This window comes from Gallinula chloropus (genome assembly GCF_964237585.1).
Source record: "Gallinula chloropus genome assembly, chromosome: 1".
NCBI lineage: Eukaryota > Metazoa > Chordata > Aves > Gruiformes > Rallidae > Gallinula > Gallinula chloropus.
Window position 1 is genome coordinate 1,222,682 of NC_140085.1, and position 17,502 is coordinate 1,240,183.

Consider the following 17,502-nt stretch of genomic DNA (forward strand, 5'->3'; position numbering starts at 1 on the left):
GCACTGCAGCCACCCTGGCTCTGCTTTGCTGTGGGTTTGTTGGTGTCTGGCAGGCTGAGGGCTGCTGGTGCTTTCACAGCTGAAACAAAGCCCCAGATGCTTTGTTAAGGCTCCTTCCTTGGCAGGCTTTCCTCTGCCTCCCCAAAGCTTGCCTTTCTCTCTTGCCCAAGGAAGCTCGTGTGGGGATTGGTGTTAGTCTCCCAAGCAGGGCTCTTTCACGTCTTCCTCTCTTTATACCTCCAGCTTCAGGACAATCCTGTGCAGTTAATCCTTTGGGAAAGGCCAAACCCCCCTCGGAAGCGCTCAAGACTCTTAATAATACTCATTAGTGGGCAAGTATTTTAACTTCTTGGTGCCAAAGCCAGTGGTAGGAACCAGATGAAAGAGGAATCATTGAGGGATCGTTGAGACTTAACGGAAGCACCAGCCTGGTTTCTTAAGTTTTGGCTGATAAAGCAGTGAACTCCTTACAGATGGTTTGGGGATGGCCTGACAAAGCTGTGCTGGGGCTGTGGTTAGAGTCAGCAACTTGATAGATGGGAAACAGCACATGAACTGGGGGGAAGTGTTGACCTGCCTGAGGGTAGGGAAGCTCTTCAGAGGGATCTGAGCAGACTACACTGATGGGCTGAGACCAGTGGGATGAAGTTTAACAAGGCCAAGGGCAGAGTGCTGCACATGGGACAGAACAACCCCATGCAGTGCTACAGGCTTGGGGAGACTGGCTGGAGAGCTGCTGGGAGAAGGACCTGGGGGTGTTGGGTGAGCTCAGCCTGAGCAGGAGCCAGCAGTGTGCCCGGGGGGCCAGGAAGGCCAAGGGCAGCCTGGCTTGTGTCAGAGCCAGCGTGGCCAGGAGGGCTGGGGAGGGGATTGTGCCCCTGGGCTGGGCACTGGGGAGGCTGCAGCTGGAGTGCTGGGTCCAGTTCTGGGCTCCTCAGCACCAGAAGGACATGGGGGTCCTGGAGCGAGTGCAGAGAAGGGCAACCAGGCTGGGGAAGGGGCTGGAGGGCAAATCCTGTGAGGAGCAGCTGAGGGAGCTGGGGGTGTTGAGCCTGGAGAAGAGGAGGCTGAGGGGAGCCCTTCTCCCCACCTCCCCTGCCCTGCCAGGAGGGTGCAGAGAGGTGGGCGATGGTCTCTGCAGCCAGGGGCCAGGAGCTGGGCCAAGGGGCAATGGGCTCAAGCTGCCCCAGGGCAGGGTCAGCTCAGCTGGGAGGGCAAAGTTCTTCCCTGGCAGAGTTGTGGGGCTGTGGCACAGGCTGCCCAGGGAGGGGGCTGAGTCCCCAGCCCTGGGGGTGTTGAACAGAGGGGAGATGAGGTGCTCAGGGAGCTGGTTTAGCACAGGACAGGGACAGTTGAACTTGATGATCTTAAAGGTCTTTTCCAACCTGGTCATTCTGTGATTCTGTTGGTTTTTTTTAAACCCAGCATTGTGTGTAACACCCTCCCTGAACTGCTCCTTTAAAACATCATTCCTGAGGTGCCTTTTAACAAAAAGGAGGGAGGGAGGAAGCAAATCTGATCCCTCCAGAAGTTCTGGCAGGCTCCAGGACTCTTTGCTGCAGCACAGAGAAGAGGACAAATCTGATCCTCCTGGTTTTGCAAGCGATCTATAGAAGTCATAGTGCCCTCAGATTCCCCATCCCTGGTGTCAGATGTGCCCTTACACTGTGGCTGATGTATCAACAGGCTGGTTAATGACAGGAGTTCGTTAACAAATGTATCAGTGCAGCTCCCTCTGCATAGGGGAGAGGTAGGTGATGTTCACCCTGATCATTTGTCCTCCTGGTCTGCTCGTTGTGTGCTGAACCTGAGAAGCAGCAGAAGAGCAGAACTGAACTTGTTCTTGAAAAACCCCACCCCCTAACCACCAAAATAATTCTGATAAAGTGACCTGAAAGGAACAGAGAGTCACAGGTGCCTCAGGGTCCACCTTGAAACCACAGGTCCACCTTGAAACCAACACCTGTATCTGGTAGAGCATCGTGTGTTACTACTTCTTGGGCTCTTGGACTTGGTGGGGAAGACTAGATTGAAGCCACACAATAACTTATCCCCTGTGTTCCTTGATGTCCTGAGAATTGTGCTAAGCTCTAGCTTAATTTCCAGGAGGGCTTTGCTTTTATTTCCTACACCCATGCTGTAGCAATAGTTCTTCTGAGATTTGATTTTTAAAGCTCATTTCTTTGAGGGCTGGCAGGTGATAGTCCTTCTCCTCCAGGAAGGCTCAGGAATAACTGGAGCTTCTGGCTCAAGTTGCAAAGTATTCAGGTGACAAAGAAATCAGAGTTGTGCCCTGTTCTTCAGAGGGAGAAGTCGTTTCCAAAATGTCTTTGAGAGACCTTCTCACCTTTCTGGTTGGTACAGAAACCCCCTGGATGGGTGACAGGTCTGAACTAGGATTCTGGCTGTCAAGCATGTAAGCTCAGGAGGTTAATCCTTGTAGAAGAAGCTTCATGAGGACCAGTGCTGCTTAATTTTCACCAGCACTGTCCATTTCAATGCTTCCTCTGAGTCTTACTCACAGTTTAAGCACAGCTTGTTCTGGTTGGCATCTCAAAGAGTTGTTGCTGTCTCAATTCTGAAGATCATGGTTTGCAGATCCCTTTAAAAAAAACCCTAAATAACCAAAACCTCAGTGCAGGTGTGACCTCAGTGAGCAAGAAATACGTCATTGAGTAGTTCCAGGTACTCTCACATCTGCTGGTGTGGGCTTGGAAGTAGCTCTGCAGAACAACAGCTGTAGGTAGCTCAGTATCCTTGGAGTAAGAGGTTGCTTAGGGAGCAGCCTGGGCTCTTGTTGCTGCTGGGATGTTTAGGATACCCTGCTCCAGCTGTTGGCTCTGTTAGGTTTATAGCAAAGCAAGCCTCTAGCATGGATCTGCTTTAAAGCAAGTGGAGGCAGTGTGTCTAAGTAGATGTCCCACAGCTGTCTTTCCAAACCCTTTCCAATCCTCACGTTGCCAAACCCTTCTGGACTGGGAAGGAGAGCAGCCTGAGCAGCTGACAGTCTTGTTCTCATCACATCTGCTTAGCACATGGGCCAGTTCTCAGTGTGTTGCCAGGGTTTTTGGGCTAAACCTAATGAGTCTCACCTCTACTATGCTTGTACCCCAAAAAAACCCAACAAAAATAAGGAAGACAACCCACTGAGTTGTGTTCCTGGTGAGCAATGGAGAGCTGTCATGATATGTTATCCTGATTCCAAGGGAATAGGATCCTGGACAGGAATTCAGATGTGTTTCCTTCTCCTCCCTTCAGTGTTCTAAGCTCAGGCTTGAGTTTGTGTGAAACCTCGTTCAGAGAGGACTTCAGGACTGTTGCTGAAGAGATATCCAGTGTGAAGTGTTTATTAAATCAATTCTCAGGCTTCCCATGTTTAAGGCACTCTCAAATCAGGGTTAGGATGTAGCTCGAGGTGATGTGTCAGCATCCCCTTGGTGAGTGGCCCAAACCAGCATCCCTTACAGGCAAGAAAAGATCCTGGTAATGGGAAGCAGAGAGGATGAGGCTCCTGTTTCAGAACTGGTACCTGCTCCATGCCAAAGCACATTACAGTTAAGCTTATGTTCAACAGAATGTAACTCTGAATTTACCAGAATTAAGCTATTTGCTTTGACACTTTCTCCTTCCCCCATTAATCTGGTTTAATATCAAGAACTTCAGATACTTTTAGATTACTTCTTTTCCTAAATAAAATCTCTCCCCCAAAGCTCAGCTGCTGACCTCCTCTGCATCCAGCTGCTTTGATAACAAACACATCATGTCCTGAGGGCTTTACAGCCTTGAGAGATGGTTGGTTGTAGGTTGGGGGGGTTTTATGTCGCTGTTGCTGAGGTGCCTTGACGTGCTCACGGTTTCTAAATGACTCTGTAGGTTTCTGGGAGTGAAAAAGCATTTCAGTAAAGTCTGTGGAAACCTAAACCCAGTTTCACTTGAGGAAAAAGGCCACATCTTAAAATAATCACGTGTCTTTGGGAAGGCTGAATGGGCTGATTATTCCAAGTGCTTTAACATGTGGAAAGGGTTGTGCTTTGAACAGGCCTGGTGTGGTCTTGTAAAAGGTCCAGTGGGGCACAGCCCCTGAATCTGTGGCCATGATCTGTGGCCATGTAGTGCTGCAGGCATGGGGGAGACTGGCTGGAGAGCTGTCAGGCAGAGAAGGACCTGGAGATGTTGGGTGACTGCAGGATGAATATGAGCCAGCAGTGTGCCCGGGGGGCCAGGAAGGCCAAGGGCAGCCTGGCTTGTGTCAGAGCCAGTGTGGCCAGTAGGGCTGGGGAGGGGATTGTGCCCCTGGACTGGGCACTGGGGAGGCTGCAGCTGGAGTGCTGGGTCCAGTTCTGGGCTCCTCAGCACCAGAAGGACATGGGGGTCCTGGAGCGAGTGCAGAGAAGGGCAAGCAGGCTGGGGAAGGGGCTGGAGGGCAAATCCTCTGAGGAGCAGCTGAGGGAGCTGGGGGTGTTGAGCCTGGAGAAGAAGAGGCTGAGGGGAGCCCTTCTCCCCACCTCCCCTGCCCTGCCAGGAGGGTGCAGAGAGGTGGGCGATGGTCTCTGCAGCCAGGGGCCAGGAGCTGGGCCAAGGGGCAATGGGCTCAAGCTGCCCCAGGGCAGGGTCAGCTCAGCTGGGAGGGCAAAGTTCTTCCCTGGCAGAGTTGTGGGGCTGTGGCACAGGCTGCCCAGGGAGGGGGCTGAGTCCCCAGCCCTGGGGGTGTTGAACAGAGGGGAGATGAGGTGCTCAGGGAGCTGGGGCAGCACAGGATGGGGTTGGTTGGACTTGATGATCTTAAAGGTCTTTTCCACCCTGTGATTCAATGTCTCTGAAGCACAGCTAACTCTTCACCTTGTGTCAGGTCTAGCACACGTTTGGTGTCACACTCTCAATCCTGTGGTTTTACAATCAGTGTTTCTCTTCCAGAAGCGTTTTGTGCTTCTTGAATCCTCCCAGAGAAGAAACCCAACTCTACCCAACACAACTGGTAAAAGAACCGGTCGTATTTTCTCCTCCTGGTATTTCACTTGAAAAGACACTTGAAATTTCTTGCTGCTTTGAGGAGTTTGTTGTTCGTTGGTTAAATACCCCGGTCCCACCAGTATGTACAGTCACCATGGCAACAAACTCCTCTGGATGGAGGCTGTAGCGATGCAAATAGTAGAGCTGGTGGTGTAGCTTAGAGATGGATCTGTGGCTGTGTGAACTGCTGCTGTTCTCTTCAGTGCTTCTAGATCTGACTTAGGTTTCCCTTGTGATTGACCATCAGCATGCTGAAGTCGGTGGCTTCTGGCTTAATGTCCAGCTGAGTGCAGGGTTCACAGAATCATTGGGGTTGGAAGAGACCTCCAGAGATCATCAGATCCAACCCCCTGCCAAAGCAGGGTCCCTAGGACAGGTCACACAGGTCGGTGTCCAGATGGGGCTGGAATCTCTCCAGAGAAGGAGACTCCACACCCCCTGGGCAGCCTGTCCCAGGGCTCCCTCACCCTCACTGGGAAGAAGTTCTTCCCCACATTGGGGGGAACTCCCTGGGCTCCAACTTGAGGAGGTTGGAGGTTCCTGATTATATCCACCTTGTTCCCATCAGGTGAGCAGCTTGTATTGAACTCTTCTGGGAGGTTCAAGCATCAGCTTAGAGGAGACCAGTGCAGTTGCATCAGACCTTTTCACCTCTCCACTTCTTGAGAAGCTCAGGGCTTTAACGCTCCTGCAACACAGCTCTGTGTGTTGTCTTCCTTGATGATCCCTTCTGGTAGGATGCCTTCCTGAAACTGCCCAATCATCTCCAGTAGGATCAATTTGAGGAGTTTGCTAATTGGCAGTTGCTTATCATTACATGCTAATTGCATGTAAATTCTCTTGGCTTCTAGTGTGTCCTCTTCCACTGAGATTCCATGGGGTCTCATGCTTCTGGTGGCTGTGTTGTGTTACGGTCACACGCGGGAGCATCGCTTGAGCCATATCAATCACAACTTCATTCCAGCTCCCTCTCACAGAGTCCAGCCCCTTCTTTTTATGTTTAAAAACCTGTACCAGCTTCTCACCTTGACCAGTGCAGCTCCACACCTTTCTTGAGCAGCATTTTCAGTAGTTCCAAGCTGTTTCCATCCAACATGCTGCCTTTGGGACTGCCCAGTGCCAGGTGTAGCCCCGAATCAGTCACCTCACAAGCAGAGCTCTGCTGCAATGCAGATCAGGAGGCATCAGCCCTGGGCCTGTACATGTTCTCCTCCTGAATCGCTCTTGGCTAATGATGCCCAGTAAAATTTAGAGGCCCTGCTGCTTGTATGTGTTGTGTGCTTCCTCATCTTTACATGCAAATGAGTCGTGCAGTAATCAGCGCCGCGCAACTGGAGTTGGACTGCAGCGCTCGTTAGCTCCTCTCAGACTGACACTGATTGTGTTCCCATCTCATCTGATTGTGAAGGAGCTCTTGGTGGAACTGCTGCAATTAAATGTTGACCCATCCAGTGGAAGCTTAAGAGATGTAAATAGGTTTATTCTCTTTTCTGTATGGCAAACCCAACCCTGTATCCATGTGCTGTCCCCCTTCCTAGACCAGCTGAAACTTTTCAAGGGAACACCAGGGAGTTTGGGGGAGCAATGAATTAGTTTCATGAAGTTAAAGGGCAGTGTTGCTCAATCTAGCATGGTATGACACATGCCTTGGTGTCTTCTCATGGTGGCTCCCTTTGCTTTTGGTGAGGACAGAGCAGGTTTGAAGCTTGGAGTATCCTCTCTGTAGGAAAAACCCTGACTTAATTTCAGCTGGGTCACAGCACACAACTCGTATGTGAAACCTTCTCTGGGGAAAGCTGTTTTTTTCTTCTACTTTCTCCTCAGTATTCCCCTTTCTTGGAACAATCCGTAGTGGAGAGTGGCCAGATCATAAAATCATGAAATGGTCTGAGTTGGAAGGGACCCCAAGGGTCCCAGAGCTCCAACCCCCCTGCCACAGGCAGGGACACCAACCTCTAGGCCTGGAGCTACACAAGGTTGCCCAGGGCCCCAGACAACCTGGCCTTGGACACCCCCAGGGATGGGGCACCCACCCCCTCTCTGGGCAGCCCCTTCCAGCCCCTCACCACTCTCTCTGCAAAGAACTTCCCCCCAATATCTCATCTCCCCCTTTCCTCCTCCAGCTTCACTCCAGCCCCCTTGTCCTGCCAGTCTCTGCCCTTTAACAAGCCCATTCCCCTCCTGTTCCTGGGGTCCCTTCAGGGACTGGAAGGTGCAATGAGGTCCCCCCACAGCCTTCTCTTCTCCAGGCTGACCCAGCCCAGCTCCCTCAGCCTCTCTCCATAGGGGAGCTGCTCCAGCCCCTGATCATCTTCATGGCTCCAGATGTACATCATCATGAGCTCCAAAGCAAGCAAGCCAAAGCAGAGGGCTTGCTGGAGCAGCAGCTGCTTCTCCCTATAACCCTGATCATGTTCATGAGGTGTCTTGAGGAGATGTGGCTGTTCTTGGGAAATGCCTTTTAATGGGTTTGCTGGAGATGAGGGTGTTTCATCTTGAGGAAACTTGCCATCCCTGATGTGAAACCCAGAAGGGTGTGTGCAGAATAACTTCAACAGGCTCTTTTTTTGTGTGATTTTTCTCATCTCAGTTGGTTTTAAACCTGGTAGAGAAGCAGTAAGGTTCATGTGGGGTGTTTTTTTCAAAGCAAAACTACATTTCCTACAGGAAAACACTTTTATGTGCAATCAAATAAAAGCTCAGCAACTAAGAGCAGGTTGCTGTTGGGTTATTCATCTGTTATTCCCTTGCTGCCAGAGCTTTTTTAGCTGCAATCAGAACCAGCCATCGTCTTGCAGTGAGTGAAGCCACCTCAGTGTAATCCTGGCCCCGGTTTACCCCGTCGCAGCAGTAAGGAAGGTGGAGGCCTGGGAAAGCTGGTCATCTTCAGAACTATCTGTGAGTGACTTGCTGTCCTTCCTCCTTTATGCTGTAGGATTTAAGGGAGTGTTGTGCCTCGTGGAGCTGTGGTGTTCCCAGACAATCCCAGGGAGATAATTGCCCCACTGGTCTCTTCCCATCTTGGGAATCCACAGAGCTGTGGATACCACCAGAAATTGTGCAACACAACATCCTTGGCCAGTAGCAAACCTCTTTTTGGTGCTAGAAACCCCCTTTTGCTTGAAGCTGGAAACTCCCATGTTGCCCTGTGGCAACAAGAAGAACCATCTGGGGGGAAATCAGTGGATTTTAATAATCTGGATGGGTTTAGCTTGGAGATCTCAAGTTTGCAGCACACAGGGTGACTGGAAAGTGCTGCCTCTTGCCCCTCAACAAAAATCACAAGAGTGTGTGGGGTTTTTTCCCTTTATAACCTTTTTTTGCTTCCAACCAGGTGTCCTTGGACTCTTGGGGATAGGACAGAGAAGCCTGAGGGAAATCAAGCATGAGTAAAGGGTGAGGAATTTATGTGGGGGAAAACAAGGTGAAACAACCCTGATGCTTAAAGCATCAAAGTTCTGGTGGTGGCTGTGGCTCCATGTGTGTGACTTGGCACCTCAGGTGACTTGTGTCAGGTAAAGGCAGGGGATTGAGAGGAGGTGAGGAGCCTAAAGCAGCTCAGAGGCAGGGAGGTGACTGAGCTGAGCTTGTCCTTTTGCTGCCTGCGTGTCTGTGTAACCAGTAATGCTGCTGAATCATAGGGCTCCTCACAGGTAACCACAGGTTGTGCAAGTGCTTGGAGTGGAACTCGTTGGCCTCTGTGAGAAAACAAACGTGAGTAACCATCAGTCCTGATATTAGAGGGTATTTCCATTGCAAAATTCTGCTGTGAGTACGTTGGAAGAATTCATACCTCTGAGCCAGCAGTGTGCCTGGGTGGCCAGGAAAGCCAACAGCATCCTGGCTTGTGTCAGGCACAGTGTGGCCAGTAGGGCTGGGGAGGGGATTGTGCCCCTGGGCTGGGCACTGGGGAGGCTGCAGCTGGAGTGCTGGGTCCAGTTCTGGGCTCCTCAGCACCAGAAGGACATGGGGGTCCTGGAGCGAGTGCAGAGAAGGGCAGCCAGGCTGGGGAAGGGGCTGGAGGGCAAATCCTCTGAGGAGCAGCTGAGGGAGCTGGGGGTGCTGAACCTGGAGAAGAGGAGGCTGAGGGGAGCCCTTCTCCCCACCTCCCCTGCCCTGCCAGGAGGGTGCAGAGAGGTGGGTGATGGTCTCTGCAGCCAGGGGCCAGGAGCTGGGCCAAGGGGCAATGGGCTGAAGCTGCGCCAGGGCAGGGTCAGCTCAGCTGGGAGGGCAAAGTTCTTCCCTGGCAGAGTTGTGGGGCTGTGGCACAGGCTGCCCAGGGAGGGGGCTGAGTCCCCAGCCCTGGGGGTGTTGAACAGAGGGGAGATGAGATGCTCAGGGAGCTGGTTCAGCACAGGACAGGGACGGTTGGACTTGATGGTCTTAAAGGTCAAACCACTTAACCCTGCAAGCCATCTGTTGGCCATGGCATTCATGTGAGATTTTCGGGAGATTTGGGTGTTTTAAGTTGAATCCTAACAATTTTTTTTGTTATTACAGCAGGGAAGATCCAGCCCTACAGTGGTGGGTGGCCCTGCACAAGGGTGAGGGAACAGGAACTTGACCCCAGACTAATTAAATCCCCTGTGGCCAGTCTCTTTGGGCTGGGCAGTCTCTTGCTCTCCAGCTTTGAAAGATTTTTTTGGGGAGGGTGGGTTTTTCATAGGTGGTTTGGGGGGCGGGTGGTTTGCCCTGGAATGGGCAAAAGTGCTTTAAATCATTTTTCATTCTGACCAAAGAAACAATTTCCTCCCAGCTTGACCCTGAACAATGGACCCTTGATCCTGGCAGGGGGCTGTGGGTGATCCTGGCAGGGGGCTGTGGGTGATCCTGTGATGCTAATCCATGGCACCGCTGGCCTCTGTGCTCCTGGCATGTTTCAGGCACTATGCAGGGACTCTGTAATCAGCTGCAGGGAAATTCCCTCCTGTCTCTCTCCTAGCAACCCCTTCTGATGTGATATTTGAAAGTAGACCTGCTTTCCAGACCATCATCTAAATATTTTTGACACTTCCTATCATTAAAATTCTCTTTAATAGTCTTGGGATTAAGATAAATTTGTCTTCAGGTCCAGGTGAAGCTTTTGAACTTCACACCCCTTAGAAAGCTGACTTGGGTCCAGGTTTTGCTCTTTCCTCTTGACTTCTGTGCTGCCTGTATTGGACACCCAGTCAAATTAGTGTACTGAGCTTATAAAGAGATAAAGGCAGCAGGGCCACAAGTCACCTCAACTAGCAGGAACAAGCTGAGAGCTTTGAGAGGGATTTGGTTGTGGGTTTGTTATGTTTTAGCTCGTGTGATGTGTTCCAGGCTGGGTTTGTAGTGCTCTAATCTTTACCCTGGCATGTACCCAGTGTAGCTGTGTGTCCTGCTGTGGAAACAAGGCAGGCTGCTTGTACCAGTACAAACCACTGGATCACCACTGGAATCAAGAACATCTGGGGGGAGCTGCTGGAGGGGAGCTCTGAGGAGAAGGACCTGGGAGTCCTGGTGGGTGACAGGGTGGCCATGAGCCAGCAGTGTGACCTGGGGCTGAGAGAGACAATGGGATCCTGGGGGGCATCAGGAGGAGTGTGGGCAGCAGGTCACAGGAGGGGATCCTCCCCCTCTGCTCTGCCCTGCTCAGGCCTCACCTGGAGTGTTGTGTCCAGTGCTGGGCTCCCTGGGATCAAAAAGCCAGGGATCTCCTGGAGAGAGTCCAGAGGAGGGACAGAGATGCTGAAAGGCCTGGAGCATCTCCCCTGGGAGGAAAGGCTGAGGGAGCTGGGGCTGTTCAGCCTGGAGAGAAGAAGCCTGAGAGGGGATCTGATCACTGGGGATCAAGAGCTGAAGGGTGGGACCCAGGGGGCCATGGGCAGCCTCTGCTCAGTGTCTGTGGGGACAGGACAAGGGGTGATGAGCTCAAGTTGGAGCACAGGGAGTTCCCCCCCAATGTGGGGCAGAACTTCTTCCCAGTGAGGGTGAGGGAGCCCTGGGAGAGGCTGCCCAGGGGGTGTGGAGTCTCCTTCTCTGGAGAGATTCCAGCCCCATCTGGACACCGACCTGTGTGACCTGTCCTAGGGACCCTGCTTTGGCAGGGGGTTGGACCCCATGATCTCTGGAGGTCCCTTCCAGCCCCTATGAGCCTGTGACTCTCTGGAAAGTCTTTCTCTGTCACCTTTGCTCATCCCCTTTCTGTAGATCTGAGTCAGGAGAGCGCTGTGACGCCGAATGGAGGAATTCATCTGGACAGAGTAGGCTGAAGGAAGGTGAGGGCTTTGTGGTCTTCACTGCAAAGGCAGACTGTGTGTTTGAAGTCCTGAGCACACACAGGAACCCCTTCTGTTCACGTTGCAGCTGATGAAAGGATGTTTGATGGGAATCCTAGACATCAGTGTGGATATCCTAGGAGAAATGGGCTGCTGGGAACAGTTGGGGCACCTTAATCATGGAAATCCTGCTCTTTTCCTTAGTTTGCTAAAGTTCTTGAGCCTTTTTCCCATCCTGGGAGACACTCATGCTTGCTGCAGGATACTGCACCAGACCCTGTTGGAACACAGGAGGGGAGGATCCTGGTGCCCTGGGCACAGCTGGTTTCCTTAAGCCTTTTGTGGGTCTTCAAACTGGCAGCTGTTTGTTTGGATCCAAGGCAGCTGATGGATTGCTGCAGTGTTTGGAATGGGGTCCATTTGGGATTTGGTTGTTAAGGCTTAAAATTTGCCTGAGCTAAGAAAACAGTTGAGTTGGAACCTGTGTTCTCTACTATGAGGTGTGATGCCATGGTCTTTGGTGCAGATTTCTCTGGGAACATGGTCCAGACGGTCCTCCAAACAGGTCAGGTCCCTCCTTGTGTTCCCCTGTGCTTCTCATGGGTTCCCTGGTACAGCTTTGAGGGATGGAGAGGTCTTGGGATCTGCCTCATGTTCCTGGTCTTCCAGTAGTCCCAGCTTGTGAAATAGATGTCTCCTATTCTGAAGGCTTCCTGGAAATGGAAGAAGCTTATAGGATGTAGATGTTCTTTGTGTAATTGCTCCATGCACTTCTCCTACTAAAGCTATGGCTCTGTTAGTGGCATTTTGAGATGTCAGATTCCTGGGCACCTCTTACCTTTACAGAAAGCTTGGTGGAGAAGGGAAAGGGAAGATGGTTCCCCCCCATGCCTGTTATAAAGTGGGGCTCACATGGAATTCACCTCATCCAGCTTCCTCAGTCCTGCTGAAGCATTTCCAGGTATTTTCCCAGTGTCAATCCAGGGGCTTTAGTGCTGAAATTCACTTTGAATCATAGAAGCATGGAATGGTCTGGGTTGGAAGGGACCCCAAGGGTCCCAGAGCTCCAACCCCCTGCCACAGGCAGGGACACCAACCTCCAGGCCTGGAGCTACACAAGGTTGCCCAGGGCCCCAGCCAACCTGGCCTTGAACACCCCCAGGGATGGGGCACCCACCCTCTCTCTGGGCAGCCCCTTCCAGCCCCTCACCACTCTCTCTGCAAAAAACTTCCCCCCAATATCTCATCTCCCCCTTCCCTCCTCCAGCTTCACTCCAGCCCCCTTGTCCTGCCAGTCTCTGCCCTTTTAAAAAGTTGATTCCCATCAGATAAGCACTTGGAAAGGGAATTAAACTCAGCCCAGTCTATATTTAAACCACTATCATGGTACCAGGTGACATGAGAAGACCTGGGGGGTGAGCATCCCTTAACACCAGCTCTGAAACAAGCTGTGATACTTGGATTCTGAGCCTCTCTCTGCAAACCCAGAGGGATGGAGCTTTTCACAGGGCTGCCCATCAGCTTTTAGCAGAGGAATGGTTTGTGCTTGGGGCAGCTCAGGCATCGATCCGCCCTTTGTGAGCTGCTCTTGGGTGGCTGCCAGGTCCAGCGAGCTCCTTGCCATTGAACTGTAGGGCAGAGCAGCTTATGCTGAACCAGGAAAACTCCTGAGCCAAAACAAACTGCTGTAAACTTTTCTCCCTCCCCATGAGAATGAGGGGAAGAGGGTTATTGCATCCAAACTCTCTTGGAGCTGGCACTGTGGGAACGTTCTGTCCAATCTGGGAGTCATTGTACTTGAGGAACTGTAATAAATCCTGATGGACCTTGCAGATGGGACTCTGATCTCCTGTGTGCAAGGACACATGCAGGCTGCTGTGATTGTGGGGCCTGCAATGCAAGAAAGATGTGGGACTGTTGGAGAGGGGTCAGAGGAGGCCACAGAGGTGATCAGGGGGCTGGAGCAGCTCCCCTATGGAGAGAGGCTGAGGGAGCTGGGCTGGGTCAGCCTGGAGAAGAGAAGGCTGTGGGGGGACCTCATTGCACCTTCCAGTCCCTGAAGGGACCCCAGGAACAGGAGGGGAATGGGCTTGTTAAAGGGCAGAGACTGGCAGGACAAGGGGGCTGGAGTGAAGCTGGAGGAGGGAAGGGGGAGATGAGATATTGGGGGGAAGTTCTTTGCAGAGAGAGTGGTGAGGGGCTGGAAGGGGCTGCCCAGAGAGGGGGTGGGTGCCCCATCCCTGGGGGTGTTCAAGGCCAGGTTGGCTGGGGCCCTGGGCATTGAACACCCCCAGGGATGGGGCACCCACCCCCTCTCTGGGCAGCCCCTTTCAGCCCCTCACCACTCTCTGTGTAAAAAAAACCTTCCCCCCGATATCTCATCTCCCCCTTCCCTCCTCCAGCTTCACTCCAGCCCCCTTGTCCTGCCATTATCTCCCCTTTTAAAAAGTTGATTCCCCAGTCCATTAACCCTGATTTATACCAGAATTCTTCATCAAGCTTGGCTGCCAAAACATCTCTATTAACTGTCTTAACAGAGCCTTGCTCAAAGTGAAGCTTCCCTGCCTTTCCATTCATATTCCCTCCTTCCCAAAGCACCAGCACTTTGATTCTTTCTTTTAAATGTTGGGAAATCTGGTGGTTCTTTTCTCACTGTACCAAAGCCTCAGAATCTCTCCCCCCTTCTGCCATCTCTCTGAAGACTGGGAGTTTTTTTGGTGTTGCAAGTCAAATTACCATGAGATTGCTGTGATTTGCATCGTCGCTGTGGGAGGCCATCTGACAGCACCGAAGGCAGCCAAGGAGAATTGAATTTATCAATGCTCCTGTTTGTCAGAGCAGGGGCTGGGGTGAGCTCTGCTCTTCTCATCTGAGCAGGGGAGTCAATGTTTCATGTGAGCAGTGAGTATCTGCTTTGTAACTCATCATCTGAGAGCTGGAAAGGAGAGAGAAGTCTCCCAAGTCCTGGCCTCCCCTCTGAGCTTTGCCCCTGGGGCTCATATCTCTCTGCAGTGAGATGTTGATGTTTCTGGGTTTCAGCTCCCCTCAACACTCCCAAGTGTGTTTCCAAATACCTTGCTGATAGAGGGACTTGGTGTTTTCTGGAATCAGGAGCTTACACTCTGGAGAGAAGTAGATGGAGAACTCAAAGCAGCTCCGAAGGGGAAGGAGGAATCATCATCTCCAGGTTGCTCAATGCAGGGGGGAGGGATCCTGCATTGTGGTGGTGGGGTCACTTGGATGTGTCCAGGCACTTAAATTGCATGCTGTGGGATATTTTGGATATTTGGGTTTAAACTATTGGGTTTGACAGGCTTCTAGCCTGTATCCAAGTTCAGTGGGTCTTGTTCCCCTGGCCTAAATGTTTTCCTTTACTTGGTGCATCAGTATTGAGAGCAAACACGAAGTCACAATCTTAGGAGGACTCAATGAATTTGTTGTGAAGTTTTACGGACCACAAGGAAGTAAGTATACAACCCAGCCCTTCTACAGAGAGAAACCACTGGTTCCTGGTGGGGATGAAGGACCTGGCACCTTCTTCTGGTGTAGAAGGAGCAAATCTGAGCGGGGTGGGGGAGAAATCGAAGGGTAGCAGTGTTGGAGGAGCTGGGAGGAGATTAATGCAGGTAAACCACACCTCCCTTGGAGCTGAGCAGAGCTGGGTAGTGCCCTTTGAATGATGAAGCCCTCTGCTACAGCCTTCAGCACATAGCTGATCAACTCTTGTTGATCCCTAGCTGTTCTAGACCTGGCTCCTCAGCTTTCCATCAGTCACCTGAATTTTTGTGGAGCTGCTAACTAAGGTGGCTTTTGGAGTGACTGGATCAGGAGTCAGGTTTCCAGCCTGCCTTAACTTAGTAACATCTCTAAAGGTAAGTAGATTATTCTAAAGTCTCTGTTTTTAGTAAGGCTCCTGTGTCTTTGTGCTGAGATCTTCTGCAGTATCACTTCAAATCATGTTATTTCTTGTCAGGCAGCCCAGGAAAAAGCTTTTTACTGTAGGAGGTTTGAGATGAAGTCTTACCCCCCTGATGGAACTGAAGTATTCTTCCACAGATGTGTTTTGCTTAATGCTGTAGCTCTCTTGATTCTCTCCTGAGTGAACAGATGTCTAATATCTGCCTTTCTTCCCTTGCAGCACCATATGAAGGTGGAGTATGGAAAGTTAGAGTCGACCTGCCTGATAAATACCCTTTCAAATCCCCATCTATAGGTATGTCTAGTCAATATCATGGTACTGTTTAATGCTGGAGAGATACTGCTTGTGGTGGTGTTGCAGGTGAAGTTGTGCCAACCCTTGGTGTAGTTCTGTCAGGTGCCAAGGGGGAAGGAAGTTTGGCCTTTTGACTGAAGGGCCTGGAGCCAATGATTTGGTCGTGGGTTTTGGTGTGTTGGTGAGCTACCTGTGTCCCCCAGGGCTCAGTCCTGGGGTCAGTCCTGTTCAACATCTTTATCAATGACCTGGATGAAGGGATAGAACGCTCCCTCAGTCAGTTTGCAGGTGACAGTAAGCTGGGAGGACACGTGGATCTGCCTGAGGGTGGGGAAGGTCTTCAGAGGGGTCTGGCCAGGCTGGAGCCATGGGCTGAGACCAACGGGATGAGGTTCAACAGGGCCAAGGGTAGAGTCCTGCCCATGGGACATGACAACCCCCAGCAGAGCTACAGGCTGGGGGCAGAGTGACTGGAGAGCTGTCAGGCAGAGAAGGACCTGGGGGTGTTGGGTGAGCTCAGCCTGAGCAGGAGCCAGCAGTGTGCCCGGGGGGCCAGGAAAGCCAAGGGCAGCCTGGCTTGTGTCAGAGCCAGCGTGGCCAGGAGGGCTGGGGAGGGGCTTGTGCCCCTGGGCTGGGCACTGGGGAGGCTGCAGCTGGAGTGCTGGGTCCAGTTCTGGGCTCCTCAGCACCAGAAGGACATGGGGGTCCTGGAGCGAGTGCAGAGAAGGGCAACCAGGCTGGGGAAGGGGCTGGAGGGCAAATCCTCTGAGGAGCAGCTGAGGGAGCTGGGGGTGTTGAGCCTGGAGAAGAGGAGGCTGAGGGGAGCCCTTCTCCCCACCTCCCCTGCCCTGCCAGGAGGGTGCAGAGAGGTGGGCGATAGTCTCTGCAGCCAGGGGCCAGGAGCTGGGCCAAGGGGCAATGGGCTCAAGCTGCCCCAGGGCAGGGTCAGCTCAGCTGGGAGGGCAAAGTTCTTCCCTGGCAGAGTTGTGGGGCTGTGGCACAGGCTGCCCAGGGAGGGGGCTGAGTCCCCAGCCCTGGGGGTGTTGAACAGGGGGGAGATGAGGTGCTCAGGGAGCTGGTTTAGCACAGGACAGGGACAGTTGGACTTGATGATGTTAAAGGTCTTTTCCAACCTTGTGGTCCTGTGATACCTCTGTGCTTTTTTCAATAGTACATCCATTTGGGGGGAAGGTGTGGGATACCCCAGTGGGTGCTGGAGTTTGTTTACCTAAAACATCTCAGCATGGGGAGCAAAGCCCACAGTGCCTGCTCACAGACTTGGGGTGCACGTAGCTTTTGGGACCTCTGACCTATGAATCGATTGAAGTGAAAACAGGAGCTGAAGCCTCCTGTCCCCTTGGGCTGGGTAGCACCAGAAGAACACAGAGGCAGGAATCTATCACCAGAAAAATAGCAGCTGGCTGGGCTGGTTGGGCTTGTTTAACCTTGGGGAGGCAAATATGAAGCTGGATAAGGAAATGTTCTTTAGATAGTATCTGTCCTATCTTTGTCCTTGGGTAACGGTGAGCTCACTTGGATGCCTCCTGGTACTGAACTCCCTTCTGATTGCTTCAGCTTTAAATAAAAAAAAGCCAATATTACTTGGAAAAAGTGGAGCAGATGGACAAAGTTCCATCATCTCTATTCCAGTGCACAGAGTAAGTGTTGGGAGCTCAGTGACGTGGCGCTTCTCCATCACAAGGGTGTGCCTGTCCCTCAAACCACCAGAGGACTCTAAAGAATGGAGAAAGCAGCCCCAGGAGGACCAATGTGGAAACGTGACTGTAGGAGTTGGATGAGATGGGTCCTTTCCAGTATCAACATCCTGACTGGGAGTTGATAACTACTGGTTGCTTTCTTAAAATAGACTCTTATGCCAAGAGTGATTTCTATTTAAGTTATCTCTCTCTCTGCTGTGAGAAATAATCTGTCTGGTTCCAAATGTGTTTTGTGCCTTTTGGGAAAGAGCTACTCTGCTTTTACACCAGCCTTTACTTTTCTGTCTCTTTTTTTCTTCCTCCTGTGGAAACC

At 51.9% G+C, this 17,502-nt stretch overlaps 1 protein-coding gene across 2 annotated transcripts in view; it reads left to right on the forward strand.

Annotated features, from left to right (window-relative positions):
• The window catches only part of UBE2H (ubiquitin conjugating enzyme E2 H), a 61,127-nt gene that overhangs the window by 20,440 nt on the left and 23,185 nt on the right, over positions 1-17,502 (forward strand). The window contains exons 2-3 of one of the 2 annotated variants that reach the window (XM_084279039.1): positions 14,646-14,722; positions 15,397-15,471. The exons of the other annotated variant lie outside the window; for it this stretch is intronic. Coding sequence (XP_084135165.1) covers positions 14,646-14,722; positions 15,397-15,471 — 152 coding nt within the window. The remainder of the gene's footprint in view (positions 1-14,645; positions 14,723-15,396; positions 15,472-17,502) is intronic. 2 annotated transcript variants of the gene reach the window in all.